General features: G+C 41.3%; 1 protein-coding gene across 3 annotated transcripts; it reads left to right on the top strand.

Moving 5' to 3' along the window:
- The first annotated feature begins 205 nt into the window (after positions 1-205).
- si:ch211-114c17.1 (pre-mRNA-processing factor 39) lies at positions 206-25,697 on the top strand. Of its 3 annotated transcripts, none has more exons than XM_061788196.1 (15): positions 206-343; positions 2,164-2,405; positions 2,533-2,658; positions 2,799-2,917; positions 7,608-7,775; positions 7,898-8,078; positions 8,168-8,272; positions 10,658-10,775; positions 10,853-11,016; positions 17,242-17,368; positions 17,471-17,742; positions 19,017-19,201; positions 19,292-19,366; positions 24,968-25,142; positions 25,219-25,697. In XM_061788196.1, the coding sequence occupies exons 1-15, from the start codon at positions 208-210 to the stop codon at positions 25,288-25,290; spliced, it is 2,265 nt and encodes a 754-aa protein (XP_061644180.1). In that variant the 5' UTR covers positions 206-207; the 3' UTR covers positions 25,291-25,697. The 3 variants fall into 3 exon arrangements, with proteins under 3 accessions (XP_061644180.1, XP_061644181.1, XP_061644182.1); XM_061788198.1 differs by having other exon boundaries at positions 331-463; XM_061788197.1 differs by lacking the exon at positions 2,533-2,658.
- The last annotated feature ends 91 nt before the right edge of the window (positions 25,698-25,788 follow it).

The following is a 25,788-nucleotide window of genomic DNA, read 5'->3' as shown; positions in this document are numbered from 1 at the left end:
TAATATATACATTTTATGAATAGAAGCGCTGTGTTGTTGGTCATGCTGGTTGTACTTAGAGAGCTAAGTATTTTTTAGGTGGTACTTGTAAAAGGTTTGAGAAGCATTGTTGTTGTTGTTGCCTCATTTGCGACGCATTCGGGAACGTCAGAATGAAGCTACGTCATGGCGGCGCGGTTTAGTGACGCAAGAGCGAGCTTTGCAATCATGGCGGCGTGGTTTAGTGACGAAAGAGCGAGCTTTGCAATCATGGCGGCGCGGTTTAGTGACGCAAGAGCGAGCTTTGCAATCATGGCGGCGGAAGGGGAAATGAACAGCAATGGGGACCTCGGAGAGCCTTCAGGTACCTTGAACAAAGCTAAATACAAGTTAGAGCGATGTTACGCGACGTGTTGGACATATGTTTGGAGTAGTGGTTCATTCGGCAGGAGCGTAGGATAAACGTCCGAGTCAGAGGTGCTTGGTAAGAAGGTAGCCGTGAGTAGCCCAAGCTAGGCTAACTGGCGTTCAAATGCATTCACGGTCAATTGGAAAAATGAGCACTTATCGAAGAGTACGTCACTTGCTCTTCGCTTTTAGTATCACATTGGTTATGATTTCTTCATAGCGGGGTTATGAGGTCGGACGCGGGGAACGCATGGCGAATTGTTTGGTGATTAAATGGCGACTCTGAAAAAGACGAAGGTTCCACATATGAGCGCTAAGGACCTTCATGGAAGACGAGGAATTTCTGTGGACAAGGGGAGGAAATTGGTGTGTGCTGTGAATGGGTCAGAGTGGGGAGATTGTGAAGGGAATGACAGCAGTGATGGCGATAGTATGAAGGTTAGGTGTGAGAGGGAAGGAATGGGAGGTAAAAGAGAGGAGCCATTTGTGGTAGTTGGGGCAGAGGGTAGCAGGTTCGTATCCCCACCTGAGCGCAAGTGTTACAGACTTACCTTCGCATTCAGCAGTTTAACTTGATAGCAATCATAATACCCTAAATTTTGCACTGAAATTTTAATGACGGCTCGAATTTCGAAAAACTTGTAAGTCGGGTCACTCATATCTCAAGACACCACTGTATAAATGGTTACTATCATAATATAAATTGATTATCATTCACACTATGCAATATGTAACACACCATATACAGTGTAGTGCCGTTCATTGCAGAGGATACTTTCCAGACCCTATCGGTAAAAATCCAATCAACGGAGACCACATAAACACATTTTTAATATAGTTTTACACTGCTTTAAACACATTTCAACTTATTAAAACAAACTTTTTGATCACATTGGAAATGTCGTTGGAAGTACACACACAAATGCATAAAATGTATAGAAAATACTTTAGGTATTTGTAGTGTTTGTGTAAGATTAGTGCCTTTAAGAGTTGGGTCCTGATGGTGTGGCATGTGATGTGTGTGAGCTGTGGCCGGCAGAAGTTCCTGCGTAGGTTTGTTGTTTTACTGTTTCTTCTGAAGTTCACTGAAAGGCTGAAAAGTTCATGGGTGACTGTGACTCTCTTTTCCCACATGCAAGGGGATTACAGTTGGGCTTTTTCTGTACTTGGTACAAAGTTTGTGAACACTGAGGATGCTTCAGGTCACATTTGACCAATCTATCAAATGGTTTTTAGATTTTCAGTGTGTGTTAAATCAAGGTAAATGCTTGTGGTAATGGTAGGGAATTTTTAAACCATGAAAGTGTACATGTCTGTTTCTCCACCTCATTTGCACTGGTTCCCACAGAAACATGCACCTGTTGGTCATTGGAGCGTCATGGGGGAATTTCAAAACTGCATAAGAATTATCATACATTCTTAACATAAGGACTAGCAGTTGTACAGAGCAGGTGCCTTGACACAGTTGCAAGATCTGCACCTGTAAAAACACTTTCCATTTTCTCTGAAACATTATTAATCACCATTTATTAATGTCAGACAGGCTACAGTTCAAAAAGATCTGTAGTTCAATTGTGTGTCGGAACAGTTACCAATGCAAGTTGTTATTAATACAACTGTGCAATAACATTACAAATTACAACTAGGAATTTGATACTTTTCTTTAATCCACACTGACATTTTGCAGCGTGTCAATATTTTTTCTCCAAAATAACCAATTGAAGGTGTAATGGTTAATGAAAAATGTGAAGGTTTTATTCATGTGCCATTTTATAGCCATGGAAGCTGCCGAGGTTTCCACGCTACCGCCTCCAGAGATGTCAGATGAGAACGGTTGCACAGACTCAGCCACTGAGGCTTCTGCACAGCCAGAAACCGCTTTCTTCTCAGCGCCTCCAGACACAGAGGACGAGGGAAGCGATCTGCCAGCAGACTTTGAACGTCTTTGGAATGCCGCACACGACAACCCTCGAGACTTCACCAGTTGGACCGACCTGTTGCAGTACTGTGAGCAAGAGGTAAGAGCTTGAGGTTTATACAGAAACAGAGAAGAATATATTTGTGTCAGTGTAGGCCACACAGACATGATTGATACATCATGACGCGTTATTAATCATGTAAGATCAACAACATTGTTCCTGGCAGGGCCACATTGCAGCGTCACAGAGAGCCTTGATGGCATTTCTTGCCCGCTTTCCACTCTGTTATGGCTATTGGAAAAAATTTGCTGATTTGGAGCGTCGTGCTGGTAACAACGACAAAGCAGCGGAGGTAAAGAGAATTAAAAAATGTTTAACTGCTGGGGCCATATTGTCATGACTGCAGTGATAGCGCAGTATTTTATGTTTTTCTTTCAAGCTTGTATTTCATTGGTTTTCAGAGGCTTTGGTGCCGATCATGTGTTTTGTTAGGTGTGTGTTCAGGGGCTCCAGTCAATCCCTCTGAGTGTCGATCTGTGGATCCACTACATCAATCTCCTCTTGGGAACACTGGACATGAACCTGCCCGAGTCGCCCAAGCATATTCGCAGGTAAACGCGCGCGCGCACACACACACACACACACTCACACTGTATTTCTTCATATAACTGGGGGCTTTTATTACTAAACTGCATGGAGAACCAGGTTTCTGTCAGAGGTTAGTATATGTGTGTGCACAAACCCCAATTCCAGTGAAGTTGGGACATTGTGTAAAACTTCAATAAAAACAGGATACAATGATTTGCAAATGCTTTTCAACTTTTATTTAATTGAATACACTACAGAGACAAAATATCTAATGTTCAAACTGGTAAACTTTTTGTTGTTTTTTTTTTGGCAAAAATTCACTCATTTTGAATTTGTCTGCAACACGTTCCAAAAAAGCTGGTACAGGAGCATGTTTACCACTGTGTTACATCACCTTTTAACAATACTCAATAAGTCTTGGGGAACTGAGGACACTAAAGGCCTCCATTGTTGTTGCTTTGTTCCTTGTTACTGAAAGGAAAGTAAAAACGGCTACCGGAAATGGCAAAAATAAATGCAGAGGAAACTCCACCCTGTGGTGTCCTATCCAATACCAGCCGTAGTGACACCCCCGACTTGGAGAAGAACTGCAGCACACTTTCAAAAACTACGCGAGGGACAGCCGCAGTGACGTTAGCGTGGTTGCCGTCCGCGCGAGTATAAAGAAGCCTTAATTGTTGAAGCTTTGTAGGTGAAATTATTTCCATTCTTACTTGATGTGCAAGTTCAGTTGCTTAATGGTCAGTTGTTGTATTTTGCGCTTCGTAATGTGCCACATTTTCAATGGGAGACAGTTCTGGACTCCTGGCATGCCAATCTAGTACTCGTACTCTTTTACTACGAACATACAGCAAATCAGTCGGCTTTTGGCGAAATTCGCCATTTTGAACTCAAAATAGGCCATTTACGTGAACCGTATAGATCCGATGAGTTTTTACTGGGGGAGCTGGGGGGTTCACTGTCGCTGTCGTCATACGCTGTTTTGTACTCCTTGAATACTGGCAGCTAGCGGTAACGGTACTCTTATTCTGTTACAATTATCTAAATGTCGCTCGCTACATTTATTTATCAACTATTTCGTGCACAAGACTATGACTTCTGCATTGGGCGCTGTTTGCACCCATATAATTTGAGCGCTAATGACGTTTAAGTCTAGTTCACCAATCAAACGACAAAAGAAAGTCACATGACCTCACACGTCGTCTTCTATTGGGCTTCCCGGGCATAGGTGTTAACATGAGATAAGCCAGCCCGGCTGATCTTGTGCCTAAATAGCCACCATTTTGGGAGGTCGTTGTTACCATGAAGGTAACGGCGTGCTCCTCGTTTACATTTAGACAAACAAAAAACAACAGCTTTCATGGATTGTAGTATTTGTCTGGCACTGTCTGCCCAAACGTTGATATCATACATGCAAATCAATCAAAATAGGCCATTTCCGTGAATCTTACAGATCCGATGAGTTTTTCCGGGTGGGGGGGACGGGCTCACCGTCGCCTGTGAATATTACTCCGCGGCGGACTAATATGCTGGGCATTGCCCTGAGGTTCCGCCTGTGAGCTCGAGACCGGCTTTGGATAAATCACAGGAGTTGACGAGACCAGAAAAAACACTTCTGCGGCTTGTGCTGTTAAGAAGTAACGGTACTTTTACACCATTACAATGATCTACAGTAATTTCTCATGTATAATGCACATTTTTTTACCCCCAAAATTGTCAAAAGTCAATATTGCGCATTATACATAGGTATAGGGGAAAATGGACATTTTTTTCACATTTTATAAATGTATGCCCCCATCTAGAGGTTATGAAAAAGCTGTACACTTTCATTCTAATATGCCATAACCACCTAGAGGTTATGAGAAAGGTGTACACTATTATTCTAATATACCACCGCCACCTAGTGGTTATGAAAAAGGTGCTGCCTACACTTTCATTCCGATATGACAGGGGTACTTATGACTGCATATATGTACAGTTGTGCTCATAAGTTAACATACCCTGGCAGATTTTGTGAAAATGTATTTACTTTTTTTGACTGAACAACAACCATCATTTTCTTTATGGTTATGTTTTGTTAAATGATAATGCTTTTCTGAAATGCTTGACCGTTTAATTTAAATCCCAATAAAATGTTTCGCCTGGCTCGTCATGTTTTCTTTAAAGAATTGTACCCATCTTACAAATTCTGCCTTGGTAATCAAACATATGCGCACAACTGTGTGTTTTCTCATTTACTAAATAAAAGTCGAGCTGTGAATTTCAAAATAAGAGCAAGTAAATAAAAAAGAAAGTATTACATGTTCAAATAAAGTGCTTAACTTCAGCATAATTCTTTGGAAAAACTAACAAAATACAGATAATACTTCGTTTTGATCATATGGGTAGAAGCAAAATCATGCATTGTAAAAATGCATAGAAGTTTTTTTCCAGAATTTTGAGGTCAACTTTGGGGGTGCGTATTATGCATTGGTGTGCATTATAGACAAGAAATTACGGTAAAAGTCGGTCGATACTTTTATTGATCAATTATTGCTTATTTATCAACTATTTCGTGAGCAAGACTATGACTTAGACTTCCGCATTGGTGCTGTTTGCTCACCAATCAGACGACACAAGAAAGTCACATGACCTCACACAACGTCTTCTATTTGGCGTCCCGGCCGGGCATAGGTATTAAAACTAGATCAGCCAGCCCGGCTCAATGTCGTGCCTACGTGGTGGCTATGTTGGGAAGGTCGTCATTACCATGTGAAGGCAACGGCGCGCAACTCATCCTGTTTACATTTAGACAAACAAAAACAACAGCTTTCATGTATTGTAGTATTTGTCAGGCACTGTCTGCCCAAACATGGATATTTCAGCACGCTTATAACACCGTGCAGTAAATTGCAGATGTTTTGACTGCATACACACATGCCCACACACAGTAACATCAGAATTTGCATTTTATTTTGTAATAATTTTTTTGTTATTGATGTTCATGCTGTGGTTAAAAAAATCAAAAGTTACTCACTATTTACTCAGTACTTGAGTAATTATTTCATTGTGTACTTTTTACTCTTACTCAAGTAATTTTTTGGAGGACTACTTTTTACTTTTACTTGAGTCACATTATTGTCAGTAAGTAACAGTATTCTTACTGTACAATATTTGGTTACTCCCCCCACCTCTGGAACGGACATCCTCTATTGCTACTCTTACGTTTAAACAAAATGTTTGCTCATCAGATCAGCCCGTGTCGTATTTGTTGCACTGGTCTTTTATATTTTCGTGTTGAGGTGCTGCGGGTCGTGGCCCTGGTTGTGGTCCTAGTGGAACAGCGAAGCACACGCAACTTCGGCGACAAGAGTTGATCCGCTGGTACATCTTGTATTAGGAAACTAATTAGTTTACGGATGTTAAAGTTAAATGTATTAAGCCACAGCGATGTTAGGGATTATGTCACAACATAGAATGATCTAACTTCAAATTTACCAATGGTCAATAAAAACTGAAAAATATTGTACTTAATATTTTCCTGGCGGATGCATTTGGGATTAGCCTTTTGAAGTTGGTAACAGTGAAAAATGAAGTGAAACAGTCAATGATTGTGGTCAATTCTTTTCCTGAATGAGAGCGCTTAAAGAGGAAGATGTTATTCATGTGGCACAGCTTGAAGGTGGCGTCAGGTGCAGGTGGAGATGAGCCTGGCTCAAGTTGGAAGCCAAAACAAAAAAGTAAAGAAATTAGGCAAATTTAGTTTTAATCCTAAATTTATTCATCAACATCTACTTAAGCGGTGTAAATAAATCAGAATCAGAATCAGAATCATCTTTATTTACCAAGTATGTCCAAAACACACAAGGAATTTGTCTCCGGTAGTTGGAGCCGCTCTAGTACAACAGACAGTCAATTTACAGAACACTTTGGAGACATAAAGACATTGACAAAAAACAACAACAAACAACAATTGTGCAAAAAGATGCAGAGTCCTCAGTTCGAATAGCTAATATCGCAATAGTCCGGTGCAATGACCATTGTGCAAAGGGCACTGAGACTTCAAGGAGTGTATGCGGTTTAAAGTGACGAGTACTGCGATAATCTGGGACAATGGTTGTGCAAATGTTACAGATACTCCTCAATCAGTGTGCAAATGGAGCAGATGCTACTCTGGCATGAGTGGCCACTATATGCAAATAGTGCAGCACGGCGAGACAACTACAGTGAGTGCACGAGTAATACATAATACAGAAATGTGACAACGAACTCAAGTCAAAAAATTGCCAGCTTGTTGTAATGGAATTGTAAGTTAGCTGTTCAAGAAGTTGATTGCAAGAGGGAAGAAGCTGTTGGAATGTCTACTAGTTCTAGTTTGCATTGATCGGTAGCGCCTACCTGAGGGAAGGAGCTGGAAGAGCTGGTGACCAGGGTGGGGAGGGTCCGAGAGGATTTTGCACGCCCTTGTCTTAGTTCTGGCAGCGTGCAAGTCCTCAAGGGTGGGTAGGGGGGTACCGACAATCCTTTCAGCAGTTTTGATTGTCCGTTGCAGTCGGAGTTTGAATTATGATAAGTCTACCCTTTATGACCAATTTTATCGAGAACTTTAAGAAATTCCAAAGGGTTCACATACGTTTCCTCCCACTGTATAGAGCAGAGGCTGCTATTACAGGAAATACTTGAATTGTCTTTGACCTAAAATGTGTCTCGCTCATATCCATCCTTAACTTCCAGTGTGTTTGAGGACGCGGTTGTAGCAGCAGGCCTGGACTTCCATTCAAACCGGCTATGGGATCTGTATTTCGAATGGGAGAAGGAGCAAGGAGACTTAAGGAATGCCACAGCTGTGCTAGACAGAGTCCTCAAAGTTCCCACGCAGCACTACAACACCCACTATGAAAAGTAAGACACGCCTATTCTCCAGTGCTTACAATCCATCCGTCCATCCATTTTCTTTACCACTTATCCTCACTAGTCGTGATTTTAAAAAACTTTATTATTGTTGCATGTGACATCTGGTATAGGTTCAAGGTCCACCTGAACAACAGTGAGCCCAAAGAAGCACTTTCTCTGGAGGAATATGAGGAGGTGAGGGCCTTTTGCCGTGAGAGTCAGAAAGTGGAGCGTGCTGAACAGGCCAAGGAGAAGGGCGAAGAGAGGCCGCCTGGAGAGGAAGAGCCTGCCACACCTGAGGGCACAGATTCGGTGAGGAACTTTTCACCACATTGCACCTAGACCCATTTAACTGAGAATATAGGTGACGTCATTGTTGGGTCCACGTTCACTTTGCTTAGGAGGAGCTCATGCAGAGGATGAGAGAACAGGTGTTGGTCCGGAGGGACAAAATTTACCAGGAGAACGAAAATGAAGTCCGCAAGAGATGGAACTTTGAAGATACGGTGAGTGATGATTTATTTATTATCTTACTGTTGACAAGCTTTTTAGATTCTTGGACCTTCATTGGTCTCTGGATCATTCTTTATTCATTGTTCCTGATGCGCTACTTTAAAAAAAAAAAAAAAGCCTTGCTTACATATGGAGATTCTTAACACATTCACTGCCATTGACGGCTTTTGCAGTCAAATATCCATTTTAACTGGGAAGGCTGGCAGTGAATGAGTTAATATAGTTGTACCTTAGTTTTCGAGTGCTCCAATTTATCATATTTTGGAGTTATGAGCTGTCACATTTTTTTTTAGTTTATTTATTTTTGCCTTGTGTTGTGAGCCAAAATGTGATCTATGAGCGAGCTTTAGATTAGCAACGTGACAAGAGGCTGCCATCTTGTTTGTATTTTCGAAAAAACATGGAATGACCACTTAAAATGCCTCCTCAGGGCGAGTTAGATTAAACAAAACATGGGTTCCCTTAAATTGTCAGAGTGATTAATTTAGTTTCTGTACCTCAGTAATATGTTTGTTTGCCGATCCCACTAACAAAGCACGAAACAGTCTTTTAAAAACAGCTAACAACATATGCGGTCGCGTTCACCTCCTCTCCTGTCCCTAATTGAGTGGCCAATTAACCCACAATTTCTAAGTCACCACGAAAGAAGGAAAAAAACAAGAATACCGTGCTTATGTAGTTTGCTTTGCACGTGGTTGTTGGTAAATTTTCAACAATTGTATAGTCTTGTAATTTTGACCAAAGAATGAGCATGAACTAACATTAGCTAAACTATGAGATTACCAGTCCACATTGAACTCATGTAGTGACGTGGATGAATATTCGGTATGTCAGTGTCTTGAGCAAACATTTGAAGAATGCAGTAATTTTGCATGGGGAAAGACAAACAGTGAAACTGAGCTTAATCCTTAAACGGATGTCCGTGGCTTGAGCACAACTAACTTTTGCATAATCTATATACTTGACTATGTACTCAAGATAACAGCTTTAAATATTCACAGCTTTTGCATTATACTTTCCTTATTCACAGAAGAATTTTCGATCATTTAGAATGCCTATTTCCCAAGATATTGTTGTCAAGGTTACGAAAGACTAGCTTTATGGGGCTCTCACAACTTCAGACATCTATAACATCAAGTAGAATTACCTGTGTAACGCCAAACTTAATAATTGCTCACAATAGCTTTATAAGTAGGTTTATAACAAGTTTCAGCCGAATCCATCCAGTACTTCCTGAGAAATAGCGTTCGTTACAATTGAAATCACTTAATACTGTGACAAACTTCCTGTTACTATGGCAACCAATATTGACATCTTAAAATGTGTACATTATGGGTTCATATGTTATGTCCAAATTGTTATAGCTTAGCTTCATTAGTTTTCTTTTGGTTAAAATTCTGACCATACCTTTAAATAAATGACATTTTCACAAAAATGTTTTGTCATTTTGTGCGAATTAGGGCCATTTATTGAACATCTTCATTAAGAAATAAGTTCAAAATCGTATTCACCATGGCTAATGACTTTAGTATGTGAATTTTGGTAGGGATATGTTGAGTAATGAAGTCAAACTGTTTTACTCTAATTTAAAGGTTTATTTTATTTTTTTTAAAACCAGGTTTTCTCCAGGCAATATCACACAAAAAGCTAAATTTATCCGCAACCCATCATCTGGTTTTCAACATTCTTGCTGTTGTTGTACTCAGGTTAAAGTGGCCATACCAACCAAACTTTGCATTTTGACAGATTTTCATTTTTGGGAAGTCTTGTCACGTTGCTATTGAGATACGCTGCCTCTTGAGTGACGTAAAGAAGAAAAAAAGTCACAGTCACAAATACACTTTCAGCTGTTAATTGAAAAGTACAAATAGTCAAACACACAAGTATAAAATGAGAACCCTCATAAGGAGCTACAAGAGGCCAAAGGTCACGTCCATGCGCTCACAGACACTCACCGGCCGTGTTCCTGACGGCCACGGTTACCAGGCCACGCTCCACTTATGGGCACACAGCTCAGGCACACAGTTGTTGTGCCTTCCAGCTTGTCCCAACATACAATAATTACGCTTTATAAAACCAGGTTATATCGTTCCAATTTCTTTATTAAAAGGATTCAAAAATTATGGTGGTTTTGGGGAGTTTGAATGGATGAATTGAATTTCAATTTATTTCAATGGGCAATATTGATTTAATATAAAAGTAAATTGCGTTATGAGCTTGGTAACGGAACTACTTAAACTCGTAAATTAAGGTACCACTGTAATTCCACTGGTTTTCTATTCTAGTTGGGAAAAAATCTAGAAATGCCCTTCGCTGTGTACAAGTTTTGCTATCCAAAAAATATGTCGGTCATACAAATTGATCCATTTAATTTATAGATCAAACGTCCTTACTTCCATGTGAAGCCGCTTGATCAAACCCAGCTGCGTGGCTGGCACTCCTACCTGGACTGGGAGGTCGCCCAACTGAAGAAAGACACTCAAGACCATAACAAAGGTGATGCCATCACACCGACATTGTCTTGTAAATGTTAAGCCAGAAACATCCTTTTTGACACTTGGGCGTCTGTGTAGACTTAAACAAGACAGACGCAGATGTCAAAGAGGACCCAGAGGTGACAGCGCAGCCTCAGCGAGAGATGGAAGAAACCAAGGTTTTCTGTGATGACCACAGAGTTCGTTTTCTCTTCGAGCGCTGTCTGATCGCCTGTGCTCTCTATGAGGAATTCTGGACCAGGGTAAGAGAATACACTCAGCGGCCAAAACGTTCGGTACACCTGTATGATCTAACGAGACCCAACATTGGAGATGTAGCAAAAATTCTGCCTTTACAAAGATAACTAAAATGGCACGAGAGCAGTGATTTTCAGTTGGTGGGTCGGGACCCAACAGTCATGGAGCATTTTGGGTGGGTCATGGACAGGTAGTAAAAAATTTATAAAACAATATTTCAGACTGTTAAAACTGTTACAGTTGCTTTGGTCTGCAGCATTCATTTATATAAAAAAGAAAACAAACTGTTGATGTCAGTGCCAAGATATACATTTTTGTAGAAATAGTTATGGTCATCCTCAGCTTTTTAATAAGCTCCTCTGAAAGCACTTTAAACACGTAACCATGAGTAATTGTTTAAAAAAAGTTTTGTTTTCAAATGTTATATTTGCACAAACATGTTCTTTATTGTTCATAACTTCTGTAAGTGGGGCCACGACTTAGTGACCATAGGAAAATGCGGGCCCCGGCGTGTCAACAGTTGAGAACCAATGCACTAGAGCAGTGTTCCCCAACCTTCTTTGCACCGCGGATATATAGATATAGATATAGATATATATATATATATATATATATATATATATATATATATATATATATATATATATATATATATACACACACACACACACACACACACACACACACACACGCACACGTACACACGCTTGCCTCGCTTCTGCTGCTTCCTCCTTCGCCGTTCGTGGCGCGTCCACTGTGGGCGCGATGGAGGAGTCGGTCGGAGTTGTTGTCGGCAGCCAGACCAGACTGCAGTTCTGTAGCTCCTCAATGAGAGTAGACTTTTAACTCCGTAAAAGCCGGTGTCGAGCGGAAACCTACGACTGTATCTATATCAGAGCGGACTTGGTGCGTGAGAGTTAACTGTTGCGATATACCCGTATTTTAAGTAGGACTCCTGATATAGTGTTGTTTCGTTCAAAAGAACAAATCTTTTCAGTAAACGTAGTGAACTGAATTAGTTTATGAACTGATTTGGTTCTTTGAGCTCTGCCGCCGTTAGCCAGCCCGCTCAGACCGGAAACAATCGTTCGAGACGGCTGGTACCGGGAAAACGACTTTTTAACTCCAGTCATGCTGTTGGTGGGAATGGACATTGAAAGTAGGCGAACACAACACCTTTTCACCATAGCGCCATCTTCTGGATCTGGTGGATCACTGCACCCCTTGCCCAGAGTACAGGCAGACTGAAAGTCAAATCTGTGACGTTTCCCACTCAATCAGATAAATCGAGCAGGGGTCTCAAACTAATTGTAGTTGGCGGGCCACATTCACCCCAATTTGATCTGGGCTGGACCAGTATATTTGTGACTTAGTAAGCTTTAAATAACCACTATTCCAAAATGTTCCCATTGTTTTGGTGCAAATAATTACAAAATACTGTATACATATTTATTGGTGATTATTTTGTTGTCAATGTTGTTGCAAATCATATGAGTGATCTGAAATTTCTTAACAAAAACACTGGCAGTTACATTAGTATTATGAATCAGTTTTTTTTTTTTTTTTTTTAAATCTGCAATTTACAGATCAATGTGTATCTATATACAATGGGTACGTAAAGTATTCAGAGCCCCTTAAAATTTTCACCATTTGTTATATTGCAGCCATTTGCTAAAATCATATAAGTAAATTTTTTTCCTCATTAATGTACACACAGCAGCCCATATTGACAGAAAAATACGGAATTGTTGAAATTTTTGTAGATTTATTAAAAAGGAAAAACTGAACTATCACACAGCCATAAGTATTCAGGCCCTTTGCTCAGTATTTAGTAGAAGCACGCTTTTGAGCTAATACAGCCATGAGTCGTATTGGGAATGATGCAATACGTTTTTCACACCTGGATTTAAGGATCCTCTGCCATTCCTACTTGCAGATCCTCTCCAGTTCTGTCAGATTGGACAGTGAACGTTGGTGGACAGCCATTTTCAGGTCTCTCCAGAGATGCTCAATTGGATTTAAGTCAGGGCTCTGGCTTGGCAATTCAAGAACAGTCATGTAGTTGTTAAAATAACAGCCACTCCTTTGTTATTTTAGCCGTGTGCTTAAGGCTTCTTTATACTCCCTCCGCGCTGACGTCACTGCAGCTATCCCGCACGCAGTTTGCCTTCATATTCGAGTGCAACCCATGCGCGCTGTTTTGAAAGTGTGCTGCAGTTCTCCAACTCGAGGGTGTCGCTACGGCTGGTATTGGCTAGGGCGCCACAGGGTGGAGTTACCTCTGCATTTTGTGGCCATTTCAGGAAGCCGTTTTTACTTTCCAAAACAAGGAACAAAGTAACAACAATGGCGACCCTGGAACAGAGTCTGCTAGAACAAATGGACCTAGATTACCAGATGATACGTTTAATTATGCTGCAAAATCGATCGAGAAGGCGGCGGCATAGGTGCTATGTGGAACCGAGAGGAACGCTGATTTCATCATCACAGCATGTGACTAAAACGGACCAATCACGAGAGATGATCTCCGCGGCATTCTACGCTCAGCAACAATTTTTGCCGTATGCGCGTCAAGCAGAGGGGCCGCGCGGGCCAATTCGTCGGTCACGTGATGCAATGCGGGCGTTATCGGCAATGTAACAAAGAGGGAAAAATTTACGGGGGTCTGTATACTTTCCATACCCACTGTATGTACCATTTACAAAATAACTCTGTTACTCACCAGTAATCATGATAAATTTCCACATCAATCTTGAAATCTTGGCAACCTCAACTAACTCATCTCACCATACAATCTTAAGCAGTAATTATTGTGAAAGAGAGTGCGGTTGTCTACCTTGCAAATGTATACATAAAAATTCAAGTTGTGACAGTGCATGAAAAAAAATACAAAAGGGTTTCTCTATACCAACCTTGTTTGAACTGAGTCTGATGACTGACATTTTGGAGTATTTGTCTTAAAATATTTTTACAGGAGGTATTCATTTTCACTGTTTCAACTGTTGTGCAAAGGTGGCACAGCATTTTATTTCTAGGGTTACTTTGCTCTTGAAACTTGCCATCTGTTAGCCTTCACAAGTGCATAGATATTACAGACCCTTTTACAGAAAAATTAGAATGTCATGGAAAAGTTTATTTCCATAATTGCATTTAAAACGTTAAAGTTTTATGGATTATAGATTCAGGGCCCACATCATTTTAAACAATTTCAAGTATTTATTAGTTTATTTTTTCATAATTTGGGCTTCCAGCTCATAAAACCCACAAAATGAGGAATTAAAAAAATATAATAGAAATCAGTGAAGAAATCAGGCCAAATTTTACAGGCCATAGATGCTTTAAACTGAGTGTCAGACACTAAACATCGACTAAACTCAAAGCACCTGCACAGGTTTCCCCAGGTGTCATTAAATTGCTTCAGTTTGCTTCAATTGTCTCAGTTGGGTTCCATATGCGGAAGACTGCAGACTTGACAACTGGCCAGAATCCCATCATTGATACCATCCATAGGATGGGTAAGCCACAAAAGTTCATAGGTAAGGAGGCTGGCTGTTCACTGAGTGCTGTGTCCAAGCATATCAATAGAAAATCTAGTAGACGGACAAAATGTGGCAGAAGATGCACCAGCAAAAGAGATGACCGTGGGTTTCAGCAGATTATCAAATAGAAAAAGATTCAAGAATCTAGCAGAGATCCACAGCTTCAAAAACCACCACATTCAGATGCATCTGGGAGATGGGCTACAACTGTCAGGTTCCTCGGGTCAAGCCACTTCTAAGCCTGAGCCAACGACTCAACTGGGCCAAGGAGAAGAAGGACTGGACAGTTGGCCAGTGGACCAAGGTCTTCTTTTCCGATGAAAGTAAAGTGTGCCTTTCATTCAGGAATCAAGGTCCAAGGGTTTGGAGGAAGACGGGTGATGAACAGAACCCAAGCTGCTTGAGGTCCAGTGTGAAATATCCACAGTCAGTCATGATTTGTGTTGCAATGTCCAGTGCAGGTGTCGGTAAACTCTGCTTTCTTAAAGCACCAAATCTGGGCTTCCATAACTCCCAGGCAATGCCACAGGCTGATTGCCTCAATGCCACGGCGCATCGAGGCAGTGATTCAAGCAAAGGGATTCCCTACAAAGTATCATATAACATATTGTTTTGAAAGCAACATATTTAGATTGATTTGTGACCCTAATTTCTTTTTTTCTACAAAAAAACGATAAGTAAATGGCGATTTCTTCCCAGTATTCACATTTTTTTGAATTCTTGATTTAGTGGGTTATATGAGTTGGAAGCCCAAATTGTGTAAAAATAAACAAATAAATACTTGAAATTGTTTAAATTGTGGGCCCCGAATCTATAATCTATGAAAGTTTCACGTTTTGAATGGAATGATGGAAATAAACATTTTCATGATATTCAGATTTTTTTGGAAAGGGTCTATAGGTGTCAAATCGTGTAGCAGTGAACTTCAGAATGCCATTTTAAATGGAACCAAACAAACAAAAAAATGCCTTGTAAATTTGACACATCACAGAAAATAAAAGAATCACAAAGCATGTGAAATCAGGCTTCGAATTGGTCAAGAATTGAGACATTGTTTCAGCTTTCAGACGCTGTGGACGTGTCGCTGAATGCTCTGCAACCCCTGCCATTGCACATTCTCTCACGGGCTGTAGAAAAGCAGCCTCTGAGTCGGCATAATGACCATCAGTCACGTCGCTGGGACAATTTTCCCTCCTTTGACATTCAGTGAGACAATGCGCTACTGTGGCCGCTGAAGGTTGGACCATTTGCGGCCACATAACGCGACGCGCAATGGTCCCCTTCGATAATTTTTTTCCCCCCCTCCTCCTCCTCGCCCTGTGACTTACAGCTGGCAACTGTTGAGGATTCTGCCGAATGGCCACTGCATGGAATAAGGGTGCTTGGTGTTTATATAGTGGGGGAGGGCCTCATGCTAGAAACAATATGCCCCAGCCCGCTGTCGTGTCAGGAGTACTTTTTAGCCCCGCTCAAAAAATCCGGCCAACTGAGATGAAAAAATACCACCAATTCAGTACCAAATTGTTTTATCTTTGCAAATAATTTCAGCACTACAACAATATTGAGAAACAAAACATGTCAATGAGTTTGTTTCAACTTTGAATGGTAAGTGTTTGCAAGTGTGTCCACTGTGATGGGGTTAGGTTCTGGCCCACAAGCTGTAATTTTGACACTGCTAATATAGAGCTACACAAAAAAATTATTAATTAGTGTCAATAGTGGTTGCAGTATTTGTTCAGTACTTTATTCATAACTTGCTCTTCTCTAACAAGGAGCTGAACGGCAGAATTCATAACCGGTGTTTGAAGTTGTCCAAAAAGTACTGAAACATTCAACAGTTGGATGTGGATTCAAATTAAATTCATCTGTAGTGTAAAGTTTAAGGCCTTTTCACACTGCACCTTCTCAGTTTGAAAGGTCCACGTGTCAGAGCGCAAGGACGACGGCACCCAGTGCGACCTATGCTGACCATGCCCAAATTTGGAAGTGCTGAAGTAGCAGCCTATAAGGAAGTTGGGAAGCTTTTCCCGCTGAGTAGATGGCAACTCGGCAATATTTGTCATTGTTGTAAAAGAAAACCCTAGCTTTGTTCATTTTAAGGAGGAGGATATGATGCAGCAGCTAAAAAAAAGCAAATGTTTGCATCCTTCCATCCATCCATTTTCTGTACCGCTTATCCTCACTAGTGTCCCGTCCCATACTAATTTCACAGCAGGATCTTGGAGTTTATCATCTTATTCGTGAGCTATAGTTCCACGAAGAGCACTTTGGAGTGTATTTCAGGCTGAGCAGGGAACAGTATGAAAGCCTCTGGCAGAGACGTCCCATTGTATCATTTTTCTATTGTCCCAAAGCTCGGGATAGTGGGACATAGCATTTATTATGACTTTGTTCATTCCCCTCTTGCTGTTTACAGTACACATCCACCAAAATAGCACTCTTTGGAGGATCTTTCAAAGACACCCCGATGCCGCTCCAGAATAGAGCATTTTTCTATTTGAGTGCGCGCCACAGCATTCCATGCTCACGCCCCCGCAGCACTTAGACAATGAAGGGTGTGAAAAGGCCTTTGTGGTGTTTTAGGTTCATCTGGAAATGTCATCCAAAAGCCCAATATCTTTTTGTGCGTAGTGAGCTGATGCAATGGTTGTGTCCGATTTATCCCTCATGTGAGCTTTGTACGTTGTTCAGTATATTCAGTACCTGGAGACATGCAGTGTGGATGAGGTTCGGGCTGTCTACAAGCGAGCCTGTGACATCCACCTGCCTTCAACACCTAACATTCACATGCAGAGGGCCACCTTCGAGGAAAGACACGGTGAGAGAATACACATTAACTTCTGCTGTTATTACATTATCAGGTCTGTTGTTTTTTACCTCTGTTCCCTCTCTTTTCACTGCACCTCGTCTTGGCCTTCAGGTGACCTGGCCGAGGCTCGGCGAGTGTTGGAGGCTCTTGATAAAAACATGCCAGGTTTGGCCGTGGTTCGTCTACGCAGGGCCGCTTTGGAGAGGAGGGCGGGCCAACTTGAGCAGTCTGAAGCGTTGCTGCAGGAGGCGGTGACACAATCGAAAGAGAAGCCTACATTGCACGCGTTCTACTCCATCAAGCTTGCTCGTCTGTTCCTGAAGCTTGGCAGAAACCCAAGCAGAGCTCGGAGCGTTTTACAGGAAGCACTGGAGATTAGTCCAGTGAGTGCACAGTAGCTATTCATCAAACAGCTCAAATCATTCTATTACAAAAAAAAGAGGAACCAAAAGTTCTACCTCAAAGCTTCACAATGATCATTTTTCCACACGGACCAATGCACTGCTCCTTGTGGGAATAAATTAGCGTGATGGCAGCAAGCCAAGAGGAAAAAGTGCGTAAAAGACAGAGGATGTCTGAAGTTTGGTCTCATTTCACACCATCTTTTAAAGCCACATACACTCAAGTCGCAGATATTATAGTGTGGAACCTGAGGACGGCGACCCCAAGTGGACAAGAATAATGCCTGCACCTGACATGCATATTTAGTTGTTTCATAATGCAAAATATTGATTAAACAATGGTATAATTGGGAGAAAAAATTATTCTAAAAATATTCTCTAGCTGCCGTCCCGTTTGTCTCATTGCAAGAAGCTTTTTATTCATGTGATCCAACCAAGACTACAGCTGTTTTCTATACAAATTTCAATTCCACCTAAATAATTTGTAATTGTGTTTACTACAAATAATGTATCTTTGTTCATCTACCCATGCCAGTGACGTAAAGTGATAGGCAGAACAATTAAATGCTCTTCCACCAGAGGGCAGAAGATACTATTAACCTGTTATTATAGATGACACAGGGTTACCCAAAATGAAAATAAAAATTGTCTTTTTTTTCAACTGGTTTAGGACAATTTTGCATCGCTGAATCCAGAATCTGTTTCTCTTGTTCAGGTCAGGTTTTTATGCCTAGTTGTTACGTTTATCAATCATGTTACAAACTTTGCTTGCTCTAAATTGAACAGTAGACATTGATAAAAGGGAGTACCTGTAAATAGAATGTTATGCCGTCATTGTTCAAAATTCAGGGGCTTGAAGCTCAGTTTATTTGAACCTCTCAAGCGGAAAAACCTGTTCATGTAAACACAAATGTGGCTGTAGTTAAAAACGTTGATCTGATTGAGCAAAAACAGTGATATTTGGATTCAACACAAAAAAAATTGTCCGAATTCAGTTAAAAAAATCTTACACAATACATTTGTTGTTGACGAGTGTAGTAGAAGTATTATAATCCTCAATTGCCATTCTTTCAGTGTATATATATATATATAATTTTTATTTTTTATTTTTTTTTGTGTGTGTTTTTGATTGGTGGTGTGCATTGAGATTTTTCCAATGTAAAATATGTGCCTTAAGACCTAGAAAACGCCACTTAAGTGTTGTTTGTGCTCTGAAAACATAATGTGTAATGCTCCCTTGTTGTTCTTGCTGTCAGGATAATGACAAACTGCACCTGAACCTGCTGGAAGTGGAGCTATCAGCTGAGACCTGGTCCTCAGCAGAGGCGGTGCAGCAGTGCGTGACACGAGCCCTGGAGGCGCCTCTCACACCGCACACCAAAATCCTCTTATCACAGCGCGGCCTCCAGTTTGTGGAAGAGTACAGCAACTCTATCCAGAGGTTAATCTCTCTCGTCACATTTTCATTTTTGTTCTCCTTTTAGTCCTGATTATGCTAGTCACTCACTGCCTGCCTCTATATCTTGCTCAGTGTGCTGTCTGTCTATGAAGCGCACCAGAAGCTGATCAAGGAGCTGGGCGGGACGAAGAGAGAAGCCGAAAGCGGGTAAGAGAGGAAAAGGAAACAAGATAGGTTGGGCGGGAACCTTCCACCCGCCCTCTGATTGGCTGTGTGTGCCTGCCTGCATGCGTGCTCGCACGTGTGCTTGTCAAATGCAGGCACTAGCGTCGTCAAAGCTGTTTTCTAACGGCGAGCCGGTAGCTGCACAGTTACAGAAAGTTGAGTGGCATAAATGAAATTAGCTCCAAAGCCTAACGCCACTGCGACAAGGTGGGAACATTTCAGATTTAAGCCAGATAAAGGCGGCCATCCCGCGAACACCATTGAGCTGGTATGTCAAATTTGTACAAAACCGCAACAAAGACAACACACTTTAAAACCTTAAAGTGACAAAATCCATTTTAAACAACTACACCACCCAATTTCTCCAGCTGGAAACAAAAAACCACAAGGGCAAATTTTCCGTTTCCCATTAGCTTGCAGTGATGGAATCCTTTGCCCAACAATGGAAATACAAGCATGACAGCGTATATGGTGCATACAAGCGGCTGAAATAAGTATTTAACACTTCACCATTTTTCTCCCTACATATACTTCTGAAGGTGCTATTGACCTGAATATTTCATCAGATGTTGTAACAACTCAAGTAATCCATACATTCGAAGAAAGTAGAACAAATAAGATCAGAAATTAAGTTGTGTATAAAAATGTGAAATGACACAGGGAGAAAGTATTGAACACATGAAGAAAGGGAGGTGCAAAGCGGCATGAAAAGCCAAGACAACACCTAAAATGTATCAATAATCAAACAGCAATCCAGCCCCTTGTAAGTGCAAAGGAATTATTATCTGATTCTGTCCTAATTGATAGCCTACAAAAAGGTATCATGGGCTTATTTTATGGACCTCGAGTTTCAGTTCTTTCCATAGATTTCAGGTGATTGGCTGGGCCATTCTAGCAGCTGTATTTTTTTTGTCTCTGAAACCAACTGAGAGTTTCTTTGGCAGTATGTTTTGAATCATTATGATCATGTCCACCCTCGTTTAATTTTCATTATCCTCGTAGATGGCAGCAGACTTGTGTCAAGAATGTCTCTGTACAATTGACAATTCATCCTTCCTTTTACCAGTACCATTTACTGTAAAGCACCCCCATACCATCATGTTCCCACCTCCGAACTTGACTGTTGGTATGGTGTTTTTAGGGTGATGTGCAGGGCCATTTCTCCTCCAAACGTGGTGTGCATTATGGCATCCAAACAGTTCAATTTTGCTCTCATCCGACCAGACTATATTCTCCCAGTATTTAACTGCCTTGTCCATATGTTGTACAGCAAACCTCAAACGAGCTTTTAAATTATTTTTATTTTTCAGCAATGGGGTCTTGCGCTGTGAGCGTACATACAGGCCATGGCGGCGGAGTACATTACTCACTGTTTTCCTTGTGACAACAGTACCTGCTAATTCCGGGTCTTTTTGAAGTGCTCTCCACAGGTGGCTCTTGGACAACTCTTTTGATTATTCTTTGCACTCCTCTGTCAGAAATCTTGTGAGGAGGACCTGATCGAGGCAAATTTATGGTGGTATGATTGGCTTTCCACTTACGTATCATGGCCCCAACTGTTTTCACTGGAACGTTCAGAAGCTTAGATATGCGCCTGCAACCAATGCCATCGTTATGTTTTGCAACAATTAGTTTGCGATGGTGTTGAGACAGCTCTCTGCTCTTACCCATCATGAGATGTGTCTTGACTCACACCTTGGCAATGAGACCTTTTTGTAGACCATCAATTAGGACTGAATCAGCTGATATTCATTTGCACTGACAAGGGGCTGGATTGCTGTTTGATTATTGATAGATTTTAGGTGTTGTTTTGGCTTTCCGTGCCTTTTTGCACCTCCATGTGTTCAATACTTTTTCCTTGTCATTTCACATTTTTACACACAACTTATTTTTGGACATTATTTGTTCTACTTTCTTTGTATGTATGGATTACTTGGGTTGTTCCCAACATCTTGTGAAATTTTCAGGTCAATAGCACCTTTGGAAGTATATTTAGTGAGAAAAGTGGTGACGTGTTAAATACTTATTTCAGCTGCTGTATATTGAGAGAGAGAGAGAGAGAGCAATGATAACACAAAAATATTGTACCTTTGGAAGAACTTCCCTAGCTACCCTGGGAGTTTGAGATCATCTGTGTCCCCAGCGAAAAAAGATACCAGGGTACGGAAGGTTCCTCCTGGATTATTTCATTCCTCCTGGTGGGTAGGGTCTTCCGAGAGCTACCAGGAACTCTTTGAGGGGGTTGGTTGACAGACCTCTGTAGGCGTTTTCCTACTGAGCCACACTTGGTGGACAAGGAGCAGGCAGGACAAACTCTGTGCTCGGCGAGCTTACTTCACCGGGCCGAAGCCGGGCTTGGCGGCGGTCCGCCACTATCACGGGCTCAGCGGCGATATCCGCCACCGCCGGCCGACTCAGTCCGAGCTCCGAGCCCAAGCAGGCGTGTGTGTCTTCCTCAGTCGGGCCAGAGGAGACAAACACCTGCATTAGGCTGGCCGGGCAGGGACGCTCTGATGGACCAATCCAGTCAGTTGCGGGGTAAAAAATAAAAGACCAGGCTGGAGGAGCTCCTGCGTACGGAAAAATGTCGCGTTTGCCATAATGCAAGAGAAGGAAATGAAGCCCAGCTTTTAGTCTGTGTTTGTACGTTCACAAATAAATATTTGCAATGTACAGTCCTTTTATTTTTATGCAAACACATTTACAGATACCAAATACTTCACACTGCTCTATTTAAAAACTAAAAGCTGGCCATGAAGTCATGTATTTTCTATTTATTTATTGAACCTTATCCAGATAAGGTATTTGCAATGCCAATTTGGCTGCAGACAGCAGAGTAAAACAAAGTAAAATCGAAGCAAATATATATACAAACTGTACAGTGTGATATAGTGACAACTTAAGTATTACATTACATTACATCATAGCACGTTGACGAAAGAAAGGTCCATAAAGGCATGTGAGTTGCTGGAGAACTTGTAAAATGTAATCGCCTGAATGCCAAGACATTAGAAAAACTTGTTTTAGAATAAATAAATATATAAATAAATGTAGAAGCCTGCAGATGACTAGATGTGATTTGATCTACAATTCCTATGAAGTTGGGACGTTGTGTTAAACAGAATACAGTGATTTGCAAATCATGTTCGACCTATGTTTCATTGAATACACTACAAAGACAGGATATTTAATGTTCAAACTGATTCACTTTATTGTTTCTAGCAAATAATCATTAACTCAGAATTTTATGGCTGCAACACGTTGCAAAAAAGTTGAGGAATGCTTATCAAACACCTGTTTGGAACATCCCACAGGTGAACAGGCTAATTGGGAACAGGTGGGTGCCATGATTGGGTATAAAAGGAGCTTCCCTGGATTGCTCAGTCATTCACAAGCAGCTTTTGTGAACAAGTGCGTGAGAACATAGTCGAACAGTTTAAGGACAATGTTCCTCAACGTACAATTGCAAGGAATTGAGGGATTTCATCATCTACGGTCCCTCATTAAAAGGTTCAGAGGATCTGGAGAAATCACTGAATGTAAGCGGCAAGGCCCAAAACCAACATTGAATGCCGGTGACCTTCGATCCCTCAGGCGCCACTGCATCAAAAACTGACATCAATGTGTAAAGGATATCAGCACATGGGCTCAGGAACACTTCAGAAAACCAATGTCAGTAAATACAGTTCGGTGCTACATCCGTAAGAGCAACTTGAAACTCTACTATGCAAAGCAAAAGCCATTTATCAACAACACCCAGAAACGCCGCCGGCTTCTTTGGGCCCGAGCTCATCTAAGATGGACTAAGGCATAGTGGAAAAGTGTTCTGTGGTCCGACGAGTCCACATTTCAAATTGTTCTTGGAAATTGTGGACGTCGTGTCCTCCGGGCCAAAGAGGAAAAGAACCATCCGGACTGTTAAGACGCAAAGTTCAAAAGCCAGCATCTGTGATGGTATGGGGCTGTGTTAGTGCCAATGGCAAAGGTAACTTACACATCTCTGAAGGCACCTTTAATCCTGAATGGTACATACAGGTTTTGGAGAAACATATGCTGCCATCCAAGCGACGTCTTTTTCATGGACGCCCCTGCTTATTTCAGCAATACAATGCCAAACCACATTCTGCACGTGTTACAGCAGCGTGGCTTCATAGTAAAAGAGTGCGGGTACTAGACTGGACTGCCTGCAGTCCAGACCTGTCTCCCATTGAAAATGTGTGGCGCATTATGAAGCATAAAATACGACAACAGAGACCCCGGACTGTTGAACAGCTGAAGCTGTACATCAAGCAAGAATGGGAAAGAATTCCACCTACAAAGCTTCAACAATTAGTGCCCTCAGTTCCCAAACGTTTATTGAATGTTGTTAAAAGAAAAGGTGATGTAACAGTGGTAAACATGACCCTGTCCCAGTTTTTTTGGAACATGTTGCAGCCATACAATTCTAAGTTAATGATTAACAAAATTCAAAACTGTCGTTTGATCCATTAACTGGCGTCTTGAAGCTGTCATTGCAAACAAAGGCTTTTGTACAAAGTATTAAATAAATACCAGTTAGTGTGTTCAATACTTTTCCCCTGTGTGATTTCATGTAATTACACAGCTTAATTTCTGATCTTATTTGGTCTGCTTTCTTTATATGCATGTGTGGATTACTTGGGTTGTTCCCAACATCTGGTTAAAATTTCATGACAATAGCACCTTTGGAAATATATTCAGTGAGAGAAATGGTGGCGTGGTGTTAAATACTTATTTCAGCCGCTGTATTTCCAAGGACGTGCACTTCTAAGCCTTTCTGTTACAGTCATTGCCAACAGCCTCTCAAAATATCGCCTCTCCATTATTGTCGTCCATTTCCTGTGGCAATCTGCTTCTCCCTTGACAATCACGCCATGTTTCTGTAATTAAATTAAAAAAAAATAAAAAATAGTATATTGTATATGTAGCCTCAAAACCCGATAGGGGATCACAGTTTTTATTTTGCAGCACTTGGGTTGATGTGCGGCCCTCAATCGTTTGGTGTGCTGCGAAGAGTCACACACTTTTTTTCGGAATGGTCCACTTGAAGTCACATTCGGCAGCAGCGTTCAATGTGCTTTAAGTGTTGTCTTGGTGTCATGATGTCAAAATGTGAACAATTAAAATAAAAATTCTAATTAAAATATAATAAAGAAGCAGGGAACTTATTGGTCTATTCGTGGCTCAAATTATGTGTGTGAATTTTGCCGTTCAGCTCGTTTTAGAGAACAGCAAGTTGTGCAAAAAGTACTGAACAGTTGGATGTGCATTCAAAAGTTTAGACAAGGTCAAATGATGTTCACTTGCAAAGGTTATTGTGCATTGTAGGGTCATCCTGAAATGTTTCCCGAAAGTCGAATATCCTTAAGTTTTTGTGAGGAGTAGTGTATCATATCTAGCTAATTTAGTCAGGCCACAGCACAACTTGTGGGACAGACTTTGTTTGATTTGGATACAGCCCTGCCTGATTATAAAGCACAACTTGGAAGTTTGCTGATGTCATCCTTTCACTCTAGATGACCATTGGCAGATGATCACCTTCACTCTCCTTCTAATTCCTCACAGAGACGAGGGCCGAGAGAAGCTGAGCAAAGGTGATGGTGGCTCAGCAAATGGCGCTTCAGAACAAGTCCCACCCACTGATCCTCAGGTCCCAGTCACTATGCCGCCACCCCCGCCGATGAGCATCGACGCGAGTGCCCAGTCCGGTGGATATGGCGGATACAGCAGCTGGTATCAGGTATGTGAATTTTTCTGTGTTGAACTGGATTTGAACTGATTTTTGTTTTGTAGTAATTTGCTTTTCCTTCTGGCAGCAACCACAGTACAGCAGTTATGGCTACCAGAACACCTGGAACTACAACCAGGGATACTATCCACCCAGCTAAAATTAAAGAACTGAGCGGGGCACCGGGACTAAAAACTGAAATAGCAAGTCCTCTCAAGTTTGGTCCCGCGGATTCTCACAAAATATCTCCCACCATCTTTTTCTCCCTGTCCTGCCTCCTGACTTTCCTCGCTGTCGTCGTTGACGACAAAGGTGCTCGGGTCATCACACGCCCCATTGGGTCTGTGTAGAAAGCTGACGATATGAAACGGACATGAGTGCGTTGCTCGCTAGACCTCGTCGCTCTTTTAAGCAGAACTATTTTTGTATTTGTCTATAGACTTTCATTTTTGTTTATCTAACTTTGCGGGCAATATATTACGGGGGATTTTGTGCCATCCTGCCAAGCATGCAAAGGTTTTTTTTTTCCTCCTCCTATTGTACATAAAAAAAAAAAGTTTTATAGTGTCTAATGGTTCTGCATATGTTTTGATGTTTCGAAATCTCATTTGAGGCTGAGATGCATTTGACCTTATTCACATGCGGTGTTTTGTGGTTT

This window comes from Phyllopteryx taeniolatus, chromosome 10 (genome assembly GCF_024500385.1).
Source record: "Phyllopteryx taeniolatus isolate TA_2022b chromosome 10, UOR_Ptae_1.2, whole genome shotgun sequence".
NCBI classification, from domain to species: domain Eukaryota; kingdom Metazoa; phylum Chordata; class Actinopteri; order Syngnathiformes; family Syngnathidae; genus Phyllopteryx; species Phyllopteryx taeniolatus.
This window is presented reverse-complemented; position numbering and strand designations above follow the sequence as displayed.

Excerpts from the sequence above, each read along its gene's own strand:
- si:ch211-114c17.1 (XM_061788196.1), top strand. The coding sequence starts at position 208 with ATGGCGGCGTGGTTTAGTGACGAAAGAGCGAGCTTTGCAATCATGGCG. Across the intron at positions 11,017-17,241 it reads ATGAGGAATTCTGGACCAGG|TATATTCAGTACCTGGAGAC; the intron begins GTAAGAGAATAC and ends TACGTTGTTCAG. Across the intron at positions 19,202-19,291 it reads TACAGCAACTCTATCCAGAG|TGTGCTGTCTGTCTATGAAG; the intron begins GTTAATCTCTCT and ends TATCTTGCTCAG.